Source organism: Epinephelus lanceolatus, chromosome 21, assembly GCF_041903045.1.
Source record: "Epinephelus lanceolatus isolate andai-2023 chromosome 21, ASM4190304v1, whole genome shotgun sequence".
NCBI lineage: Eukaryota > Metazoa > Chordata > Actinopteri > Perciformes > Serranidae > Epinephelus > Epinephelus lanceolatus.
The window spans coordinates 10389386-10414125 of record NC_135754.1 but is presented as its reverse complement, the minus strand read 5'-3'; the positions used below and the strand labels follow the sequence as shown (position 1 = coordinate 10414125).

The 24740-nt window shown below is 40.1% G+C and overlaps 1 protein-coding gene across 22 annotated transcripts in view; it reads left to right on the top strand.

Moving 5' to 3' along the window:
* cacna1g (calcium channel, voltage-dependent, T type, alpha 1G subunit) overlaps positions 1 to 24740 on the top strand; it is a 219880-nt gene that overhangs the window by 20614 nt on the left and 174526 nt on the right. For all 22 annotated transcript variants that reach the window (XM_078163625.1, XM_033611548.2, XM_078163624.1 and 19 more), the window contains exon 2: positions 7573 to 7706. In XM_078163625.1, coding sequence (XP_078019751.1) covers positions 7573 to 7706 — 134 coding nt within the window. The remainder of the gene's footprint in view (positions 1 to 7572; positions 7707 to 24740) is intronic.

Below are 24740 nucleotides of genomic sequence, written 5' to 3'. Positions count from 1 at the left end.
GTTAAGGTGCTAATCTTGTATTTTCTCATGTACTGACAAGGTTAAAATTGACCTTTTTCACAGCAGACATTTTGACATCATAGAATGAAAAGCACAGGTGTATTTAATAACATTAATGGTGGCTGCATTCCAGTTAGGGGAGGTCCTGGTATTGTGCCAGCTGGCTCACTGGAATAGTTTTCTGGCACACTTAATGGACCTGAGCCATCGTTAATGTTACCAATTTCACCTGTGCTTTTTATACTATGACAAGTCAAAGTGACTGCTGTGAAAAAGGTCCATAGTATTGTCGCTGGCGCTACCTGTGTTGTTATCACTCCATGATATCAGCTGGGTTACTCCTTTTGGTATGTAAGTGTGCCTTTTCATATTAACTTGACCTCAATGACTCTTCTTAATATAAAATGTTTGCTAATAGTAGCTAACTCACCCAACTTAGTCGTTAGCCACTTTGAGCTTCCCAAAGAAATTAGCGACTAGCTAGTAAAAAATGTCAGACATTTCACAGCTAAAGACCCCAAAAAGTTTCTCAGACTGTATTTTGGGTTTACATTCATCAGGTGGCCAGAAATATGACTCCAAATGAATGCTAATGTCGCTCTTTGTCTGCTAAGTGACAAAGAAAGGTAAATGTTAGCTAAAATGTCAGCATGACAGCATGCTGCTAATGCTACATCTGCTAGCCAATAAGTAAAGTGTTGTTTTTCTTTAGCTAACTGATATTGTATAACGTTTAACTGTTTAATATCAAAAAAAGATTAATGCAGTTTTATTGACTTAATAAAAATGTAGTAACGTTAGGCCTATAGAGTGCTTCAGGGATGACATTTTTTTTTTGTAGGGCGACATTGAAGTTAGCCTGTGGGATTTTTTTCACTGAATTTTGGATTGTTGCTCTGTAGCTCTGTGGCTAGCAAACATTCATGATACTTACACTTTTTGTATAGTAGGCTAATCTTCATAAATGAACATTTTTATGAATTTTGAAGCCTAAATGAAAACGCTAAAAGTAAAAAGCTAATGTTAGGCTACAAACAAACTACACCTTAACATCGACACCCCAATGAGGCTGTAGACGTGTCCGGCGTAATGATGTTTTGTAGTCTCATTTACCCATTTAGTAGCAACAGCCTTTTTAAAGACATATAAAAGCTTTAAAATTCATGCTTTCATGTTGTAGAACAAAACATGACAGTCTCTTAACGTTGTGTTAACCACAGACCTTATATCAGCCATCTAACCAAAGACTCATTCATAATCCTCATTGACTTTGAGATGAGGAAACCGGTAGCGGCAAAATGCTAGCTCATTTCTGGGTTTTAGGACTCATTCATGGGGCACTCTATATTCCCATTAAGAGGATAGATTATATCATTGTAAAAAATAAAACATAATTTATATGTATACGTTAACAGCCCTTCTTCAGGTAATACATTTTTACACGTCACAGTATAAAGAGAACAAGTATATATACTACAGTTAATAATGTCAGAAATCCATTTAGCTGCTACAGTTTCAGGGTCCTGTATTTTTCATGATGTCTGACTGTCACACTGTCATGGCTTATTTAGAGACTTTAACAGAACAGAGCAATCATTAACGTAATTAGTATTATCTGTCCTCTTCCCACTATGACAAGTCAAATGGCTGCTATGAAAAAGATGTACGTATTTATTTTGTGCCACGTTGCGACTTAATAGTTAGGTACTTTAAAGTGATTAGTCCTGTACCCACAGTTTATGATATGAGGCTTTTACAATTGCTGTGATAAACAGTCAGCGTCTGGTGTGCCTTTACAAGGTTCGTCTGGTGCACAGGAAGTGAAGGCTTTTCCATTTCTGGCAGCAGCACCAGTGGTTTGTTTGGAATAAATATAGAAGGATGAGCCGTGCTATTTAACACCTACACAATATCAAAAGACAAAGACTTTACAGTACTGCCAACACTGTTTCATTGACAAATGATTTTGGAGAGATGCAGTGCAAAACCATGGAGGCAACGAGCACAATAAGCAGCAGCAACACATGCAGAACCTGAATGAACAGTTGGCCCCTTTAAACAGTGTCTGAGCTATGATGTACCCATTAAAGGGTTTCAGTTTGCCAAAGAAAATTGCATAACCGCCCCTTATATTATCTGATTCCCCATTTCATTTTGCTCCAACAGTATTTTTGCATTTTTATTTCTCACTGTTACAAAGAGTTTTAGATTGGATTGAGTCACCACAAGTTGTCTGCTGTCATTTGTTGGCCCATTTCACACTTTTGTGGCTGTCACGCCGAATGAAAGCCAATTTCGTGAGGCTTGTCTGAACTGGGATTAGGCTGGATGATATTATAATTAACTTTTTAGTTTTGTTTTCACATAATGTGAAAGTCTGATTATTCATTGGGGATGTTCCAAAAGTTGCAGAAAAATATCCGACGGAGTTCAAATATTCTGTCGCTCTGTAAATCTCCTCACAGGGAGAGAAGGCAGTGGAGGGTAAAAATTAAGAAGTGCGAGAGCAGTGAGCCGTTCAGCACAGGTCACTTGTGTCTATTCCCTCTGAGGCAGGCATGTGTGTTAGGCTTCTCTTGTCTCCATGTGGATGTACAGGCAGTGAACCATGGTGACAAGGAACACACACACATTTCCATTCTGGTAAACACTCTGCTTGGTATCATCACTGTAAGGAAACCCAGGAGATCTAAGCCTGTGATTGGTGTCGTTGCTACAGAGCTTTTCCTGTATGTTTGGATATTAAATCCAATCCATGCTCATCAGGGTCATGCAACATGTTTCACGCTCCACTGATGTGTGATACAAGTTTCGGGGAATCAATATCCTGATTGCAGAGGCTGTATTACGATGAGCTGCCGGCATGTCCTGTTGACTTGGATGAATTTGAAACCCAACTGTGCGTGGAGTGTGTTTGTATGTTTGGAGCGAGAACCGTATGGAAGGTTGAGTTGGCTGACATCAGCTCAATGTCAATTTATCAAGAGTCCCTAAAGGCTTGGCCCCTTGTGTTACGGTATGCATGTACTGTATGCATTCATGCATGTGTGTGTAATCAGTGTGCAGATGTACGTGTACATCTGAAGTGTGTGTGTCTAACAGTAGAGATATTGTACCCACCACCCTGAGTCTTAAAGAGGATTCTTATATTGTTGGCTCTGCAGGCATGCAGGGCTTTAGCTAATGCAAAATAGATGAGTAATTACTCCCCAGCAGAGACAAGAGGAATGGCTCCATCATGAAACAAAAGAGAACAGAGATAGAAGGATGAAGTATTAGAAGGGAAAGCAAGGCAGTCATTTTATGCTCAGCATGGCAGTAAACATCTCTCCTCCTCTCTATTTCACACAACACTAGACCTCTCTCAGTCAGCCATGTATCTTGGGTCGTAACACCTGTCGATAGTTGGACTTTCTTGTTATTTCGCCAACAGACTGTTGATGTGCCCTTGTTATCTATTCTGAAAGGTCCAGCGTGAAAAGCATCTTTTGAAGAGCTGATTGCTAACAAGGGCAGGGTGCTTCCCTGCTGGTTGAATAGGGCTTTCTTTCTGTGGGCAAAGAGAAACCATTCACACATACTTTACATTGGATATCATGTACTTTCATATCTATTGCATAAAGAAACATTTAGAAACATACACCATAACAAAAAATCTAGAAAAAGATTGAAAGTGGACATTTTCCTCAAAGCCTAGCAACTACCTCAGTTTCCACAGTTACTTAGATTGGCCATCCACTATTTCTGCAACTGGGAAAAGTAAAGAATTAACACTGATACACTGGTAACTGGGAAAAGCTACTGATAACTATCGGGGAAAAACAAAAGCACGATCCTCTTCTTGTTTTGGTTGCACAATGGTTGAAGTACTTCCTTTGAGCTTAATTTTCTTGGAAGATTATACCCAGGGGCAGAGAGAATTGCATAGAGAAAGTCTTACAGGGAACCAATTTAAACGCAGATGGTGTCATTATTATCTAGCTATTACACTGTGCAATCAAAATTTACTTTATAAGGATAAGTTAACACAAAAAGTTGTCTATTTTCACTTTAATCTGACTTGAATCTTTTCACGTCTTTGTGTCAAATATTGAGCTACAGCAAATGGTGAGCTTAGCGTTAAGACTGAAACCAGGAGAAAACAGCAAGCTGAACAAGATTTGGACACCGAGCTTTTAAAGGGGTTGGCAAGGCTGAATCCAGCTTAATTGCTTTGTCAGCTGTACAAACAGTTCCAGGCCACCTGAAGTTGAATTTTAAGTTAAAGGTTAGACGTGAGTGAAGTTTATTATTCTGTTGCGCTGTCTGAATTATATCTCTTTACTCTGTGGCTGCATTAGTATTTGATTCCCTGTTGTGTTCACCTCCAGAGCAAATATAGCCATTTGTTTTTGTGGTCAGGCGGTGCGGGAATTCAAACTTGTTGCCTCAAATTCAAAATAGGTGATAGACGGCATTCCCATTGCTGGTAGACCAGTAGCAAACAAGTATGCCTTTCTGTTTTTTTTTTTTTGTTTGTTTGTTTGTTTTTCTTTTTTTCTGGTATGTTACGTTCAACGTCACAGACGGGCTGAAAACAGTTTAATAGACAGCAGAGAGCAGCATGGAGGCCATGGAAAGTGTTATAGTGGTTACTTTTTTGGTTACTTTTTCACATCTGTGACTTATTCAGTCACTCTTTCAGACTCGGTGCCGACTAGTTTTGAATGATGTTTGAGTGCTACTCGGACGGGGGCGGAGAGTATTTTGTGGTGGCTCGTTAAAGGTCTCTGGCTCCTCTGTGGCTAATAGTGGGCGAGCGGCACCATCAACCAGGACAAGGGGGCATACACTCTCTCGCACACATAGGATTTCCTCCTCCACAGACCATCCAACGGCGGGGGGTGTGGCTGGCAAAACAGATTCTGATAGGTCTGTTGGGCCGGCCAGCTGATAAATGACACGTCAGCTATAACCTTTCTTACTAAATACAAAAGTCAGATGTTGGTGGGTGTTAGTGGGTTTTGTCCAGTGGGAAAAGGGCTGTACCCGTTGGTCAGGCACCTGCACAATGACAGCTGGAACTGTAGGGAATTGCAGGAATTCCCTGTGTAGTACATGTCCAGCACACTCTGAAGGTCAACAGTAGAGTTAGCAACAACACAGACTATTGTGCTCTGAGCAATCCAAATTGGGAGAAAATATCAGGTGGTGATCAATCAATAGGGATTGATCGTCACCTGATATTGAATCAACACAATACCTGTCACCACTGTGCCATGTTATACAGCACAGACAAGTTGGTCTCAGCAGTTCAGATTCAATTTAGATCAAACACTGAGCACAATGTTTTCTTTCTTCTACCTTTTCTTTTGGGGGATTATGCATCACTGAACAATCTGCTCGGAGGCTCTTCTGCCTCTTTGGAGTAAATGAGTGGTGCGTAAAACATCTGCAGTGATGTACGGTCAGTATTAGGGAGGAACCTGGGGCAGCTGTTTGAGAGGAACCAACTGTCTGATAGACTGTATGCCCTGATAATAGCAGTGCAACCCCATATGTTGAGTAAAATCTGTAGGGATGCCAGACAGACGACATAAATGCTCTTCAAAGATGAGATGGATGAGAACTTTGCGTTGCACACACACACACACACACACACACACACACACACACACACACACACACACACACACACACATACATTCCCGTGTGAACCTCCACATTTTACTCACATGGAGAAGCTAGCATGTGCCTAAGCTAACAGGATTTGATATATTTATACATTTCTCTGTTCATGTTTGGATGACTCATCTATCAGTGGGTGTCCTGTGCCTTGATCTTCTTCCAGATTTAATTTTTTTCACTTTTTGACTTTGAGCTGCATTCTTTTCCCTCCTCATCACCGATTCCTTCTTTTCTGTCTTATGAAATTTATTTATTGATTTTCACATTTCAAGAATTAAGGTTATCCTCCTTTTCATTCCCGTCCAACTTCCGTCCTCATTTTCGCTCTTGTTTTCGTCTTCAGTCCAATCTGATAATGACTGGGAGAGCTGAGGCTCAGCCAGACAGTCAGACAGCCAGTAATGAGGGCAGGAATACTGATTAGTGCAATGAGCGGCTTGTTCCAGGTTATTACATTATATACTCTGGATCGGAGGCCATTTGTCACTTGAGTCCCCGTTGAGACGGCAAGGTGGCCTCATGGTGTGCAAAACCATCTTTAGGCCAGGGGACCCATGTTGTCTGTAAGCATCTAGCTTGTTGAAGTGTCCTTGAGCAAGACTCTAAATCTTTTGCTGCCAGGAGGCTGTTATCTTTTTTCTCTTCCCCCCTACCACGGGGAGCCTGCCCTTCTGACGGCAGTGCAAAGAGAAAAGAGGATTCCTCTGCAGGAATTAATAAAGTATCATATTACTGTCAAAGGTTCTCAGTAGGCTATTTTTAAACAAGCAGAAAAAAAATGTTAGAGAGAGAGAAAGGTCTGTCGGGCAGTTGGTTAGTCCACCATGTTGGTTCTATTAACTATTGGATGGATTAACATAAAACTTTCATTCATTGTAGCCAAATGACTCTTCTTGTGCCACCAGCAGGTCAGAGTTTTCACATATAAAATGTTTCACATATACTAAATGTGCTGCTACAAAATTTTGTGCATTCACAGTTTCCACATGGTGTATCCTAATGTTTTTGGTGGCACCCTAACATTTCCTTTGAGGTTGGCAGTTATGGTTTTAAATGAAATGTATAGCCCAGTTGCTAGAGGGAAATGACGTTGTTTCATATGTATCATATCAGTGTCTCTAAAGTGGCATAGTGTATGATGTGCCTTTGTCAACAGAAGGTGGAGGGGACAGCAGATGGCACGAAACCTAGGCAGACTACTGCAGACCAGTGTTTGTGACCAACAAACAAAACAAAACTAGTTGTTTTCTAGTAACACATCACTGTTTTTCCAGCAGCTTTTTAGCCATAAAGTGACTGACCTGTCACTTTATTTCCACCAAGAACAGCACAGTTTATGCCAAGACATCATTTTTCAGCGGGGATAGTGTCAGGAAAAGCAGTTGTTTTTATACTGAGACATACCTGTGTTTCCAGCGGTGATAGTGCTGCAAAAAGTGGTTGTTTTTATGACAAGACATTCCTGTGTTTCAAGCAGGAATGAATGGCATTACATAAAGCAAATGTTTTTATAATGAGACATTGCTGCTTTTTGACCATGAATACGTAGCGTTACAAAAAGTGGTTGTTTTTAACTGAGACTTTGCTGCTTTTCCAACTGGGAAAGTGTCACAAGAAGCATTTTGTTTAAAATACCAAGACATCGTTGCATTTCTAGCCAGGACTGTGTTACTGAACAACAAAACGATCTTTTCCGAACATAAAGATTCGTACATTTTGAGCATCATCTGTCTTTTCATTTAGTGCTATAATCAAGTCAGAACTGTATTTCTTTTCTCCAGTTTGGTTCAGTTTGGTTTAATATCTGCAAAACTAATGACATTCCCATCAGCCTAAGCTGTGCTTTGTGTTGTTTACTTTCAATAATAATGCCAACTTGTATCTTCTGTGTCTGTCTCTCTGCAGAACTTTGATGACTTCATCTTTGCATTCTTTGCCATTGAAATGGTGATCAAAATGGTGGCTCTTGGGATTTTTGGCAAGAAGTGTTACCTCGGAGACACGTGGAACCGCTTGGACTTCTTCATAGTGGTGGCTGGGTGAGTTATGCAGTTACACGCGCAAACATGTGCACACAAACACACAGGTGGCCGAGCATAACCGTGCGTAAACACTGTAGGCTTTCACAAGAAGCAGTACACACACACACACACACACACACACACATGCAACAAATTTGAGCAGTAATCAATCTGCACGTCAAGATTTGAGAGTGCAGGGAGGACAGAATCTAGAGAGTTGTTTTGAGCTTGTACATGTAATTGTGTCACCAGATTTCAACGAGCTGCAGGGTTTTCTTTGCTTGATGCCCCCAGAGCAGATCAAACAACACTGGATTTAAAGCATGAACCTGTTAGAACCAGTCCTCTAAGTAACATCAGGCCTCTCCTCTGTGCGCTCCACTGGGTTTGTCATTAAATGAATTTACCCTGAATGTCCTGTAAAAGCCTTTTAAAAAGGAACTGGTAGCAAGTACCCTCTTAAATTCTTAAGTGCTCAGAATCTGTCAAACAGCTGAAAAGAGTGAGATCAGATTTAAAGAGTGAGGGTGTGAATGCAAAATTAGTTTTCTTTTGAACTTGTTCACGATGTTTACTTGAGCACTTTGTAACTTCACATGCAGATTGAGGCAATTGGAGCTGATTGAAAAGTTCTGTGCTTATCAATCGCCCTAACATAGATATGCACGCTCATGCTTAAAGCTGCATGCAGCTGTGTCCAGGCACACAATACACTTGCATGCACTTGCAGGCCTGTTTACACAGATGCATGTTAACAGACATACTATGCAAGCAATGTATGAACACAGCGGGTGCAGAAGCTCACACAGTGACACTCGCAGCAATGCACACACACAGTAATTTGATTAAACATGTTACAGAACATAGCCTGCTGATTTTGGTCTGACATTTTCATCACACTACATCCCCTGCTGGTTTTTAATGCCATCCTTCTGCCACAGCTTCTGTTGTCCATCAGTAGGAACAGGGGGCATTTCGTTCTGTTTGTGTGACTGTGCGTGTGTGCTTGTCAAAGCGTGTCCGTTTGGGCAGAGATGAGATACATTTCACTTACTTGTATGCAGTAACACACCTATAAATATAATGAAAAGAGATATTCTACTTTGATGCATACAGATGAAACTATAATGTACTGCTGGGGGAAACTGGGTCATTGCAGCAGTGCAGGTTTAGCACAGGCGTTAGATGAAATATTACGATATGGAATTTCATAATAAAACATAATGGAAATAGACAAACTCATCTGTTTTATGAATTACAATATTAGACTGAAATTGAAAGTTAACTCAAAGTTTTTATTTTTGTTTAATATTGTGACATGGTGATTTGGATTGGGTTTTTCATAAATAAATCCAAATTCTAATCTTGTCGGATATATTCTGTGTGACTATCACATCTAGTTTCCTGGGAACCAGCCGAATCTGCGAGCTCGTGTTTTATTTGCTCTGGCAGATGCGTCTGGTCCCCCTCCACTTTGGATAAATTTCCAGCAGCCTGAGGACATGCTGAACCAATCACAACAGTTTATCACTTTGAGACAAAGACCATGAAAAGAAGCATTGTGGGGGAGGCATTTTTGAAAACAATCAAGATGGCTGCAGCTGATGTGGAACTTCCTGTTGAAGTCAGTATTGAACGAACAGGATGGTATATTTACGCTAAAGAACAACCAACTGCTCTTAAAGCTTTTCTTGAGAAGAAAGATGTGTTTCCCACACTGTGCTGTGTCACTTGTTAATAACCTGTTGATAAAGCCCCTTGGAAATCAAAAATAATATGACATGCTACAGAATAATTCACAAATGCGATTTGGTAAATGTCAGGCAAACATCTCGGGTTGCAACTACAGTAACAAATCTTTTTGTTATTGATCATGCAGCCAATATTTATTGCAATTTGCTCAACTACAGTCACAATTTTCACAGCCAGAGTTGACATTTCAATTACTTGTTTTGTCAAATCAACAGTCCAACACTCCCAGAATTTTCAGTTTACTGCCATAGAAGTGTAACAGAATTAATAAATATGTACTTTTGTGAAGCTGGAACTACTGAAGTTTTGGTATTTTTGCTTGTGTACTCAAGCAGTTGATTGATTACCAAAATACTTTTCAAGAACTTTTCTGTTGATCAGCTCTGATCACATTGTGAAAATACTGTATTGTGAGATGGAAATACGTATCATATTATAGCTCATATTTAAGCAATATCACACGAGAGGGAGTGATGTTATATTCGTATATCGTCATGGCTGTGATTTGGTCATAGGCACGAGGCCGCAGGCATCACGAGCTCGAGTGTGATATTGCTTTTATACAACAGTTCAACAGTTAAATAAGCAAGGCTGATTAAGAAATGTTGAAAAATGAGGACAAAATAGATAATTTAAGCATTTTATTTGTCTTCCGCCAACAAAAATAGTTCCCTCAGGACTCCACTGTCACCGTTGCTATGTAACGCAGGCATGGTGCGCCAGGCACTTACTCTTTATACACATTTATCTGCACGTTTCCATTAATTGTGCAGCCAGTGAAATAAGTTTCTGGTGACTGCATGGTGGACTGTTGCTTCACAGGCACAGCCGACTCTGCCTTCTGATCTGACAGTATGTTGCTTTTCTCCAAGTCATTGAGCTCTGCTGATGAAACACTGACAAACCTGGATGTGTGCTCAGATGAATTCAGCTTCTCCTCTCCCTCATCTTCCTCTGATGACCATTCATAGTTCAATTCAAAACTTATTTTAGGAAATAAATCCATATTTTTGGCTGTTTGACAGTGGATGAATTAATTAGCCTACAATGCAACTGCTGACCTAACTGACACTAACCGTCAGTTTTGATTTGATTGTTGATTGCAATCAGCTGTGAGGCGGAGTGATACATACACAGTGAAATAACCGTGATGTTGTACTCCAATATCATCACGGTTTTACTGTCTCTCGACCAATCAGATTGCAGGGCCGGAACTAACTGTTGTATAATGTTGAATACCTCATAAGAGTATAATAAGTGTCTGACATTTGGTTAGGATCAGCTAACTGAAAGTATTCATTGGCACTTTGTGGTGGAACATGAACAGAAATAGTGTATGTACATGCAGAAACATGTATGTGTTTTCAACATTTAAGATGAGGGTAAGACATAACGGTCAGTTACAGTGTAGACCAGGAGTCAGCAGCCTTTTTTATGATGAGTGTCAAATTTCAAAGATTAGGTTGGCTGGTGTGCCAGTGGTATTTGTTGACATGTATGAAATTTATTCAAGTTTTATACACTGTCAGTTAGTTACTCTATTTTTACTCTATCAATAATGTTAGACTGCAGGTCATTGTATCCTCATACGACTCGTATGATATCCTATTAAAGTGCACTGGTTTGTTTGACATCCTGTCCTTTATGTAAAGTTATGTAATTTATGTAAAGTTACGGAGAATAAGTTTCGGCAAGTAAAATTACTTTGGTTAGGTTTAAGAAGAGAAACATGGTGCCTTAAAATGAGTCAAAGTTCACACGGATCTGAACATCGGTCTCACCCACTGCCCCATCCTCCCCCTTACTGGATCACTTGCGTCCACTTCCTTGTTTTCTCCCGTCAGCGTATTGGTCACATGATGGCAGCCTTCCAAAATACGTGGATTATGCAAGAATTACTGGCTCCTGATTACGTGGGATAAGTTGGATTTTGGGTGCATTACTTTTCATATGAAAACATACAGACAGCCTGCTCATTTACTCATTCACTCATACAAAACCATGTTGTGACATTGGCTACCAAGAAATCTAATATAAACTGGGTTTACCAATAGCGTGATCCTTCTCTCTGCTTGTCCCTGTTCAGTTGTGCTACGTCTGGTCTGTATATTCCCTCCTTCTCTCTGAATGGTCTGTTTTCAGTTGACAGAGACACACACAGTGTCATCGATGTCCACTCTTTCATTCACAGCCATGCTGAACACCAGTGCATTTCTCAGTGCGGTTTGCCGGATGTGCACATTTTCCGTTGTATCAGTAATGTGCCTCTCAGTAGTTCTTGCAACAGAGGTGAGTCCTTAATCCCGGATGTGATGGTGTCTTTATGGAGCAGTCTATCCAACATAACCTCTGCCTCCGTTGAAGCAAGCCTCTTTTATGTTTTCTCTGTCTGGAAACACACCTGTAGCATTTCCTTCTGAAATGTTATAGCTATCTTCTGTAGCCTGATTTTAGTTTTTATAACATGCTCCTTTGCTTAGCATGTTTTTATGCTACCGCCCTTTTGATCGACTCACCTTTATTGGACTCATTTTTGAAGTTTTTCTCTTGCTTGGCTTCAAAATGACATTTTACACCGGATGTTTGACACACCAGAGCTTTGCAGCAAAATGCACATATGGCTCGGTCTCCTCCTCCAACGAATCCAGATAAGGTTGATGGGCTGGGCTGAAAAGTCCTGCAAGATTTCCTTGCCGTGTTGAGTGCAAATTGGTGCGATGTGGACTCCTCTTGGCCAGATGCTTACTGGAAACAGCACCTGTGCTGCTGTGCATCAAGTTTTGTGACTATTTGTGCTTTCATTTGCTAATTGGACAGTACGTTAACACATGTTTATACCATCTATTCCTGTCTCATAACTGAATACAGACCATGCCACATTTCTTTTGTGGTGCAAAATATGGGGGATATTTATGGACTAAAATGATATACTCTATGCAGAGATGTGGCTAAAATATTTCTGCTAATATAGAGCAGACAATAAGTGCAGGAACATGCTCATGTCATGTACGTGGACTGTATGTGAGGAAATCCTATTAATACTTCTCACATAGACTTTAATCCGACCTCCTGCTTGACTTGATAGCATTACATTGATGGAAACTGTTATTGATGGAGATGTATTTCGGTCCAGCCGTCTGCATGCACTGTAACATGCAACTGTGATGTCATGCTGTCAGATCGAGCCTGGGAGCCCTATCACATATCACCCCCTTTTCTCTCCGTCAGCGTATTTCTTGTCACTCTTTCCTCTGTAGCTGTGAAAAACGTCACAAAAATAATTTATGAAAAATGTTGGCGCAGGTTTTGCGTATGTGTATTAGAGCATGAACGCTATGAAGTGTAACAGCAAACATGGCACAAGAAATTAAGTCTGTATATATTGGTGTCATTTATGTTGGCTTACATTTGAGAATGGAGCTGATGCTGTGAGCATGTGTGTGTGTTTATGTTAATATCTTTAAGTGTTCTCACAGGTTGCCATTTCCAAACAAATTTTTCGAAAAAATCTCGTCTGTACGGAGAGCCCCAGCCATACAGAGACAATGGTAACCTAGGTAACAGCTGGTTGTCGGGCATTTGATATATCCCAGCAACAGTTGTTAAGTCTGCGGAGGAAGGCTCTGATGAACTGTTTGTTTCTCTCCGAGACGATAATTACAGCGAAGCTGCTTTTTCAGCAGGTCTTCACTCTCTCCTCCTAATCACCTCACTGTCAGGAGGGAATGATGGAGGGATGAGTGTACCAAACAGGTGGACTGTGGAGAAGGAGAGGTAGATGTGGAGGGAGCTTTTAGCTGGTGAATGGTGGAGGGAGTGCAGGATGGATGTACTGCTGTATGATGAAAAAAAAATGGAGATAGGAGTTTCCAACTTCAAGACTTTAGGAAAGTTTACATCTGCTTTTCTTGTTTTCTGATGGTAGATGAAAACTCACACTTAATAAATGACATTTTAATCTCACAAAAACACAGAGGTCATTTTGCAGTTGCATCACTGGAAATGCCTTCACTTAATACACTTGATATTTCGTTTGTGCATTGACTTTACGATGCCTCGTTTGCTCTCAGTTGTGAACTCACATCTATCAATCTTCAACTGCATGCGTGAGAAGTGTGAAAAAGCTGATGATGGCACCCAGTGTGAATAAAAACATTCACTGCTTGATGGCTTCAGAGGACTTGTGTTAACACCTCTAAGTTGTTTGTTTTACCTGTCAAGCTGTTCAGAGTCATGAACACAGAGTAAGCACACAGTCTCGTCTTGACGTTTAGAAGTCTGAGCCAAAGTAAGTGTCGTTTTAATGCATAGATAAATTCCCCCTGACATTTGTTATATTGATGCACGTAATGCAGAAACACATTTTTATCATTCTTTGACACTTGGTCTACTGAAAGCAACAGATCCTTGAGCATTTAATTTTCTGCTGTATCAAACTGGCACCAATCCGTGACTTCAGTGTACCATTATTACTGTTACTCTAGTTAAGATGACTACAGGAACTGACAAAAAAGGTAAATGTATTATGGTGCGGTAAAAAAAAAAGTATGTGCTGGTGCACCTGAATGAAAAAAGTTAGATGCACCAGTTCAACCAGTTTAAGAAGTTACAATGGAGCCCTGCAAGAGTCTGTTCAAGTTATCTCAGACCTATAACTTATTGTTTCAACTTATTGTCACACCAGTGAACCTCTCTCAGAACCAAACACTCCAACATGTCACAAAACTTTTATAGGAGTAAAAGGAAAACAGAAAATACAATACACATCAATAGTGCAAGGTCTCTATTTTATATACATGGCAACACTACCAAAACTAGAAGAAAACCAGTTGAGATAAAAGGACATTTCTGTTTTATTACAATTTATTTTTAGCCACTCCAATGGCTCGGCTCTAAGGATGGTATCCATCACAGTTTAGAGACCAACTTCCTTCTTCAGCTTTCAACTATACTTGCTGTTTATGTGTGTCTACACAGATTGTACAGATGCCCCTTTGTTCTCACATCTCTGATAGAGGTAATGGACAGAACTACCAAAGTAAACTTAAAATAAACCAGAATTATTTTCTTGTACCAGACAACTGGCCTGACAAACAGTCAGCATAATGAATCTGGCTTTGTGGTTGCTTATCTTTTTTGTCAGCTCCATATCTGTGAATTCATACAGTGCCAGACATAACTTTTTAATTGTTCTAGGATGGCACTTCCCTGATTGAAGACTTGAGACATCATATCACAAATTAAAAAGTGGGGAATATTTTGCCACAAAGTTACAGAATGAAAATTTCTTACAGAGTTTTAAATTAAACAAGACAGAGATTTGAAGTACGCCTAATAAGCCAGATTAATCAATTCATATTCATTTAGTAAAACCCTCCCAAACAAGTCTATTTGCATTATAAAGAACTGATTATGCCCATGTTTAAGTGTAGCTAAGTCACATTTTATTCTCAGCTCAGGATTGAATGATTTGTTATGAGAGTGTTTTCATTTATTTATGCGTTTATTTATTGATTGGTGCAGTGGAGCCCCAGTCAATAGCTGAGGGAGTGTAAGTGCAGAGCATACTAGCACTTACTGTAGCAGACAGGCGATCCTATCCATAGTACATCGATCTGACTTAACACTCTCTCTGTGGTTGGATTCCTCCCGGAGAGAGACAGAAAGGATAACTGAGGAGGACGAGGGGGAGTGACGAGGGAACCGGAGAAAGGGCGATAGATTGACAGAGAAAGTCAGACGGAAAGAAGGAGTGAAGCTGAGGCAGTCGGGTCGATCGCGTTATTGGACTCCCTCAATATGTAATCCGGTGTGATGGTGATTTGACATCATGGGAGAAGATACTTATTTTGGTTGTAGCGTCAGTTTGAATAAATGACATTTCTCTGAAACTTCTATATTTCACAGGCTATAGGTAATCCAGTAAGTTTTACATGAAGAGTATAAACCTTGCTACAAAAAAGCCATGTTCCCAAGATGAATTATCCCATGTAAGCCTTTAATCATCCCCTGCAGTACACTGCTGTAATTCATGGCAATCCATCTAATAGCTGTTGAGATATTTCAGTCTGGACCAAAGTGGTGGACTGACTGACCATCGTTGCCATCTTTAGTAAACTTATTGTGAAAAATCAGAAAAAAGTAACAAAATTGTGTAACGGGCATATTTTTGCTTGTCCTTAAATTATCTGGTGACCTCTCAGATTTTTCTTGAGACCTCTTTTGGTTCCAACCCATCTAATCACAGGCACTCTGTAAAGCATTTCATCAATTTATTTGGATTACTTTTTCAGTGACGTTTTTATGCCTTTACTGGACAGGGCCAGGAGAGAGATATGCAAGGGAAATGAGTGGAGAGAAGGATGGGGCATAACATGCTTGATGGTGCCTCAACCCAGCAGGCCTATCAGTACATTAATACCATTTAAATTTTGAGGCATCAAGACATAACAGCCAGAATACATAGGACACAAATGCAACATGACACGTCTAGCCGTAGCATGCCCTTGGCAGAGCGTGCCCATTATAATCAACAGAAGCTGCTACACTGACCACAGAGGTGAAGCTTGGCTGCTCGGGCATCGTGCAGCTCTTCTCTAGCTGGTCTATTTTTTTATCCCTACATGCAGCTCAGTGGCCATCCAATCAGTAATAACTGCATAGACCTGCATGAAAAAAGTTCAGTCTGTTTGAAAATGATGCATATAAACCAGGGGCAATGTTAAGCAGCAGAGCAACCTCATGGGTACTTTTACATTTCACATTAAAAATTAAATCAAATGTACATCATATAGTTCAAACAATCCAGGTGTGAAGGGAACACTGTGGGAACAGGGAAGAACTAACGAGACAGGTGTGACAGAAAACAGGCGGGAAAACATACAAAGACAGGAAGTAAAACCAGACACGACACAAATTTCTACAAAATAAAACAGGAAGCAGATTTAACATGAATGAATAACATGAAACAAGGAACACAAACAGAAAACTCCTAAACAAAGTCCATAGGATAACAGAATATAAACAAACCCAGGATCATGACAGACAGAGTCTGTGTAGCAGGTAAAAGACATCGCTCCGCCCCGCCTATGTGACAAGTCGTGTCTGTGCGCCATGTAATTTGGCGGTAAGATGACTTGAAACGCGACTGTCCTTTATGCATTACCTACAGTAAATCTCTAGGATTGTAGAGAAGCCTTGAGAGACAAGTGAGGGAAAAAATCCATGATCCATTTTTTAGGTCTGACCACATAGTTTTCTCACCTGTTTATGACTTAAAAACACATGGAACAAAATGTGTTGCCAGGATCATCTTTCTAGGTTCCTTTTTCTTTTTTCCATCTGTGAAACTATCTGGGGAAACTAAAACTCACCTGGATGACAACACAAATGCCTTTAGTCCTATCTAGTACATGAAGTAGTGGTACACTTCAGCCTCGTGTGGCCAAAATGACACAAAACAAACACCACTGTCCAAATCTTTTTTTCGTACAGTAAACACAGGAGAGAAAAAAACTTGAAGTAGAATTGCTAGTCAAAGGATCTGGTGTCTTTTTTTTCAGTGCCATCAGAGCTGAAGGTCTGAGAGTTCGTCAAGGTGGTGGATGTTTGAAGTTGAGAGAAGCAAATATCAATCAACCTGCAATGTGCTTGTCCTCTCCAATAAAATAAAAGAAAGCCAAAAAGTGTATAGGGCCTTACTGTAAATTTGAGACTGATTAGAAAGGTCTGACACAATGTGGAGACTATATGGTGTACCTATCACCTTGACCACACTCCCAATCATTTAAGATAATTACATAGAGGTATCACTATTAATTTCTCCATGATATATTGATATTTAAAATGCAAGCTTAGCACCTTTAACCAACCTTTAAATATTCAACACATCCTCTTGGATTTCAGACCTGTGATTGAGTCACACTGAAGGAGGTGATAGAGAAGCAGAGAATCTAATCCTCAGCATCTACTTCTTTCTTCTCTTTATGATTTATTGATGACACTTTGGATCGACTCCAGCCCAGTTTAGGGGGCAGCGGATGGAGGTAAGGGTGTGAGGATGGAGGTGGAAAGGTGAGGGTAGTAGAGATGTCAAGGGGAAGGGAGAGAGGGAGACAAAGTAAGAGAGAGAAGAATAGATGAGATGAAAGGGAAAACACCAAGGGAGGATACTGTTCAAGGGGCAGGTAGAGAAAGAAGTGAAGGTACTTTTTTTTTTTTTTTTTACCTTAATCACATATTTGTTTTTCCTAGAATATTGCAGAGAGACTAACGTTAGAAGAACCGTACAGGGATCATGTTACTTTAACATCCCTTTACATTTATGATAGTGGTGACATGTACTCGAGGTATTGCGCTGTACAGTTACTGTGCTTCATTCATCAGATCAGGCAAGGGCACAACTGTGATGTTATGTTGCCTTCACTTGATTTGGGAATTGACCCTTTGCTAAGTCCTGCCTCTCCAGTGCAGACTGGCCAATCATATTGTTGTGACCTGAGCCTTAACATGGGGTATCATTTGTTGGGACCTGACCTTGTAACAGGCCTCCAATGAAAGTATCAATATGGCTATCGGGAATAATTAATAATTATTGTTAATATGAATGGGGGAAGGGCATAGCAGACCCTTCTGTCTATGTCCTACCTCGGTCGAGGTCCAGGACAAAGAGCGGGCCAGCAGCTCAGGAGAAAAGAGCAACAAGTCTGATGGAGAGCAGAAAGGTCTCCTTGTTGGCTTGTAAAATCATGGGGTTGCATGTCCCTGTGATAGTAATGTCCTGTTAAGTTTGAAGACTGGTCTCTCATTTAGGTCTGACAGTGATCCATCCTGTAGAGAAATGGCTGTCCTTTGTTTGAAGAACAAAGAACTTGCGGTCTTGGCTAACATTCTCGATGGCATGACCCAGAGGAAAAACCTTTACATGTCCAGTTTAGATCTTAACAAATGACAAATCATCTGTGGTCCAGTGAATCCCACAATATCATCGGCCAGCACTAACAAGGGTCCGCTGCATCAACTCTCATGCAATTGTTTCAGATTTTCTTCATTTTCTGGCTGGTTTTGTGAATTTCATTTGTCAGGATATATCTTTCAAACACATATTGGAAATCCCTTTGTTTGCTTCTATCGAAATAACTTTCTCATTTGTCCATAAAAAATTGCAAAATTTCTTCAGGAAGTGCAGTTCGCTAGAGTGTGGGCCCCACATTAACTCCAACAGCTTGATGGACCATCACAAAAGGGCGGGGCTTAGCATCGGGTCAGTTGTGGCCTGCACCTCACATTAACGTGGAACTGTTCAGGTGCTGACTGTGGCAGAAAATTTTATGCCAAAATGGACATTTGGGGTGATGTTGTTATATTTTTTTTTACCTTTTGTATGTCAACAAATCACATCTTTAAAAAAATGAAATAACACAACCCATCAAAGTACAGGAGAACTGATAGTTGAATCCTTAATTAGGTTGAGGACAAACAGAAGCGTTGACTCATACATTCGCTAGTTAACATATTATAACACACATTACTTTTCCTACTTTGTGTCACTAGTCAGTAGCTGGCTTCTATGCTCTCTATGCTCTACGTGGTTAGCCTAGCTTAGCATAAAGACTAGAGGCAGGGGGAAACAGCTAGCCTCGGTCTGTGCAAAGTGGGAAAAATACACCTACCACAAACTAAAGCTGAGAAATTAACATGTTTCTCGGTTAACCCACACTCTTCAAGTGTTAGTGTTAGAGAGAGAGAAGTGTGGAAAAGTGATGTTGCTGTCCAGAGAAGAGGGAGAGGGAGAGAGAGAGAGGACACAGACAAGGATACAGCATCTATGAACAATGATGGCCATTAAACAAACTGTCTCTCCTTCCCTCCCTCTTTCTCTCTCTGTCTGTCTCTCTCTGTGAGCTTGTACTGTACAGCATCTGGATTGGACTGCTGTGTTTTCTTGTCCTGGGTGTCCTTATCCACCTGGATTCTCCTCCATTAGCTAGATTATCTCCGTACTACAAGTGGGTCAGCAGATCGGCCATAGCTTATTAGTCAGAGGGAGCAAGGGAGGGGATGCTTCAGAGATAGAAGGAAGAAAGATAAAGATGAAAACATTTGAGCAGAAGTGTGAGCAGAATATTTTAAAGCTTTACGAGGAAACATTTGCATGTAAATCTGTGCCTGTATTACCCACCAACATTACGATGTGGTAATAGAGAGGAGCATCCTGCAGCCTTCCTTGATTTACCCTGTGTTCCCAAATGAAATCCTGCTTCCATTAGTCATTGGTGAGAAACCCTCTCCGTGCACAGAAAGTGAATATACTTCAATCCAGAGAATGGACTCTGCTGTGTTATGTTGTGTATCTTGTTAGCAAGAATGTAGATTATAATAAAATGAAGTCATAGAATTGCTTCCAACAACTTCAACTAAGAAGTCAGGGCAGTCTGTTCAATATGTTACCTTGAAGGCAAAACCCAGGACAAAAGAGTTCACAGAGCACTTGCTACTGCTTGTAAATCTTAATTGCTGTGAGCACATGGTAGTAATTAAAGATAGGTGTATCAACATTTCCTCCTGTGGATTTTGGCAGCTGGATAGTCGGATGACACTGTGGGTTTCTGTTCCAGTGAAAATGACGCCCTCACTTGTAACTTTGGTATTGTGGTCACTAACAGTACACACTAACAAAAAAAATATATAATCTCTACAAAGTGACATCATCTTACAGAGTCTGTGGGTACTGAGGCTGAAGCCTGTAATTTACTAAATTGGCCTGTGCAACTCCAAGAAGGAAAAGGAGGACAACATAATGTTATGTGATTTCATCCACTGGCCAAAAGGATGTGCTGCAATTCAGCCCAGTCGCCAGAAAAAAATGTTGGCATTGTAGATTTCTGCACAGCACAGTTACATTACATTTGTACATTTCATTCATATTGTATCACTGTTTCTAAAGAGACACAGTTGTAATTTCATGTATATCAGCTGACTTCAGCATCAGGAGGTGGAGGGGATGGTGGATGGCATGACACTTAGGCGGGACAGCTACTAATCTGCAGACTACTGTCCAAGACCAACAAACAACAACACTAGTTTTTTGTGAGCCGTTGCTGTTTCCAGCAATGCTTGTGGCACCAAAACTGAGTATTTTAAAGATTATTTTTTTGTGGGCTTTTGCCTTTAATGAAAGGACAGAGAGTGAAATGGGGAGACAGAGAGAGATTGGGGACCGACATGCAGCAAAGGGCCGTGAGCCGGTCCCGAACCCGCGGCTGCTGCAGCGAGGCACCGCCTCCGTACATCCGTACATGGGGCACCAGCACTATCCACTACGCTACCGACGCCCCAAAACTGAGTATTTTAAGCCATAACATGGTCTTTCCCGAACTATAACCAAGTGGTTTTTGTGCCTAAACATAATTATACATTAACCATGGTATTATTGAAACATAATGAAATCCACTACATAAGAATGTACAAATGTTACATTATCCATGGTTTGTAGAAACGTACAATGCCAACATTTATTGTGGTGATTGGATCGTGCACTTGGAGAGTTGCAATGATTTTGATTCCAGCTTCTTAAATGTGAATATTTTTTGGTTTCTTAAATCCTCTCTGATTGTAAACTAAATATCTTTTTTGGGTTGTGGACAAAATGGGACATTTGAGGATGTCATTTTGGGCTTTGGGAAACTCTGATTGCCATTTTTCATCTTTTTTGGACATTTTACAGACCAAACAACTCAACAGCCAATCAAGGAAATAATTGGAATATTCAACTGGTTCTCACTCCCACCTCATCAAATACTGACATTTGGCCAGTGGCCCGTCTGTGTCAGACACTGCTGCATAGAGGCATCCCTTAGCCGTGGTATGGGAGGAATGGAGGACAGGCAACGGTATTTGTTGATGCTCTGGGCAACTACTGTAGTAGTATGTGAGAAAGTGTGTAAGTGAGAGTGAGAAAGTCCACACAGGAGGGCAGGGAGGGGATGTGGATGCATCAAACAAACTGGATTTTCACCTGGGACACCACTGTTATCTTCCTGTGTAAAACCCAATGCCAATTGAGTTGTTTTAATAACGCTACACATACAAGCAAACTATGTAGTTTGCTTGTATGTGTAGCATACTATGCTTACATTGGTAACAAATACACCCGTTTTTAAGGTAAACCATGATATTTTTTCTAAACTTTACCATGTTCTTTTATTGCCTAAACCTGATGAATAATACATAAGAACAAAGTTTTTTACCTGTATTCTAGGTTTATTTTGAAGAAGACTGTATGCATTCAGCAAGCAGAAACTGTACATTTCTTGTGAGAACAGAAGTAAATTGACATGCCAGAGGAGCTGCATATTGCAAGTTTATATGACAATGGAGACGGTGCTGTTTTTTTTTTTTTCAAAACACTGCGTTTTAAGGCACCCAAAACGCCACTGTTGAGTAAACGACCAGCCAAAACGCAACAGAAGTTTACCATTTTTGGTTGAAATTGTTGTTATTGTATAAACCTAATGGACAATGAAAATGATCATTAGTCGCAGCCCTAGTAGGCTCTGTAGAAGCTGATAATATGTAACAATCATGAATATCGTCATAGGAATGTGTGTTTTGTCAGTTGTTTTATGTTTCACACAGCATTCAACAGTGTTTACAGAGAACACTTGATTCTGAGCGTGTGCATTACTATCAGGTAGCGTCCTCATTATGATATTGAATTATTGTGGAATCTGTAAGGATACTTTTCTCTAGTTGTACAAAAGTGTCACTAACACAAAGGTTGACATCGGTAATTTATTTTTTAAGAGCACTTTGCTTAAATAAAAAGTTCCTTTATTTAGATTGATTTGAAGTGGCTGAGGTATCAGTGGGATACCAAGCTCTGCAGTTATCAAATAATAGCACACATATTATTGTTTGATGAGAGAAAGAAAGTCCCTCAGGCACAGTCACAAGCAAATTGGTTTGTTAAGTTTGATTTTGTTTGACCTGGGAACAGTTGGTTTGAAGTGGACTACTTTATATGCAGCAAAGACAGTCACATTTTGCGAGCATTTTTTGTTGACATAGTTTGCTACAATTACAAAATAATGAGTTTCCTGGAGGGAATGAAAGTAAGCATATAACTTTATTACTGTTATGTATTATTAAATATGTGCTGCCCTTACAGATGTCTTCTGTTTTTATTAGTTTTACGCTAACTGCACCTCCTCTCCCATCAGAGCTCTTACAGAAAATGGAGGAGGGTGCAACAACAGGGTCTAGTACTTAGATTTCCCATTGGGATATGCCAGCTCTGAAGTGTCTGTCTGAAGTGACTCTGAGCATCACACTTAATGGCAACCCTATGTACGAGTGCAGTTCAGTGGCTAAGACATGACTTTTCTGCTGAGGGGCAAGAAGAATTCCCTCACAGTATGTGATTGTTGCAAGAGAAAGAGAGATATTCAGTAATCAAGCATGACTGTGAAGAAGAAGTTGGTTAACATTTGGGTTAGATAAGCAGCAGAGTGGGTTGATGGCAGAACGTGTTGCTGATGAAAGGCTTTCAATCTGATTCAGCATGAAAACACTCCATCTGTCTGTTCTCTGTGGTTTTTCCTCTCTACACTTCTCTGTAATGATACTTCACTCGCTTCAACGTTATCAGCCTCTCTTCATTAGCTGGTGTCCATGCAGCGTCCTACATTGTACGTGTTGTTTAAGCATGTGTTGTAACATAATGATTGGTAAGAGTTGCTTTTATGGTGCACATACTGTTGCACTTTAACAATACACTGTGTACACAAAACCACCTCCTAAACACACATACACTCAAAGAGCTATCCATCACTCACAATCTGTTTGTTAAGGGACATCTAGTGTGACAGCTTGCTTGTCACTGATGTGGAGGCGAATAGAATGCAGGCAATATATGACTAAAGGAATATCAGTGAAGAGGACAGATGACTTGTTAGTTCATAACAAGTGATAAATGATAGATTAGACAAATTATGATGGAGGAATGTGCAGTGGTAAAGCAGCATAATCCAATAGTCCAATAACATAGCAATTTAACAGGTATCGTTAAACAGGTATTGCAGCCCTTTGACTATGGCTCAATCAAATCAAACCACTGCTTAAATGCATTTCTCAATATTTATGATTATGACTCAGTATTTCACAGATAAATGATTTCTTTCCAGGGTGTTAGTGTTTTGTGTGCAAATATTATGTGCAAAATGAGAGCTAGCTCTGTATGGAAGCAATCTGTTTTCTTTATCAAACAATAAATAAAACATTTTCTCACTATGGTTGGCACATTTAGGAATTAAGTGTGAGGACAAAAAAATGGCAGATATTATTTTTAAGATGAGCTTATTAATAAATTGTGGGGAAAATTGGATATTATGGTAAGAGCTAGGTATGAAACAGTAGTACAGTAGAACTTTGTATTTATCTAAATACTGGTGTTATTTAGTGAAAAAAATGTGACTTATGCATTGAGTTGAATAAGTAACTCAATCTACTTGCTTCATGATCATGTATTTGTAAAGGGGGGCCTTTGGAGTTTTTGAAAGGTGTTTTTTTTTTTTACCAAACAAACCTATGCTAGCAGTTTTTATCCGGTTTCCACAATTTATGCAAGGCTTAATGCATCCCTAGCCCACCTCCAGAGAATAAAGCTATTGCTTGTTCTCTTTTGGCACTTTGAAGGGCAGAGCTAGCCTTGTAACCAGAAGTATATGCAAGCTTATAGTTTATTTGCCCTGGCAAGTGTGTCTGGTCCCCCTAGCGTTTAGACAGATTTTCAGCCTACCTGACCAGAGTCAGGCCAAACACCAGACAATGATCAGACGATGATCAGACGATGACTGGCAGCCTGTGGAGCCTTTGACCTTTACCTTAATTGTGTGATGACATCATTTTTGGTTCATGCAACCTTGTGCTGGGGACATTCAACTTTAGCATTTATTTGGTGTCAATAGTTAATCTCCTTGTAGCTCTGGTTGGGTCCACACCAACTCCTCAAGGAAGTCCTTTAGCTTTTTAGATAATAAATGCTCCACTTTGTGCAACAGCTAGTCGCTAACTTTGTCTTTCTGTTGCTGTACAGGTAGCGTAGAGTCACTTCATTACACCTTATATTAATAAAAACAGCTGCCAACTGCAACTGAAAATGTGGTTGATGAGAGTGGCGATGCGGGCCAAAAACCAAAACAATCCACCGAAAGAAGCTAAAACTGCAGAATCTGCTGTTTCGACACTGCGACCCCTTTGCCATTACACACATTTGTTTGTTAATAAAGAAAATCAGCTGTA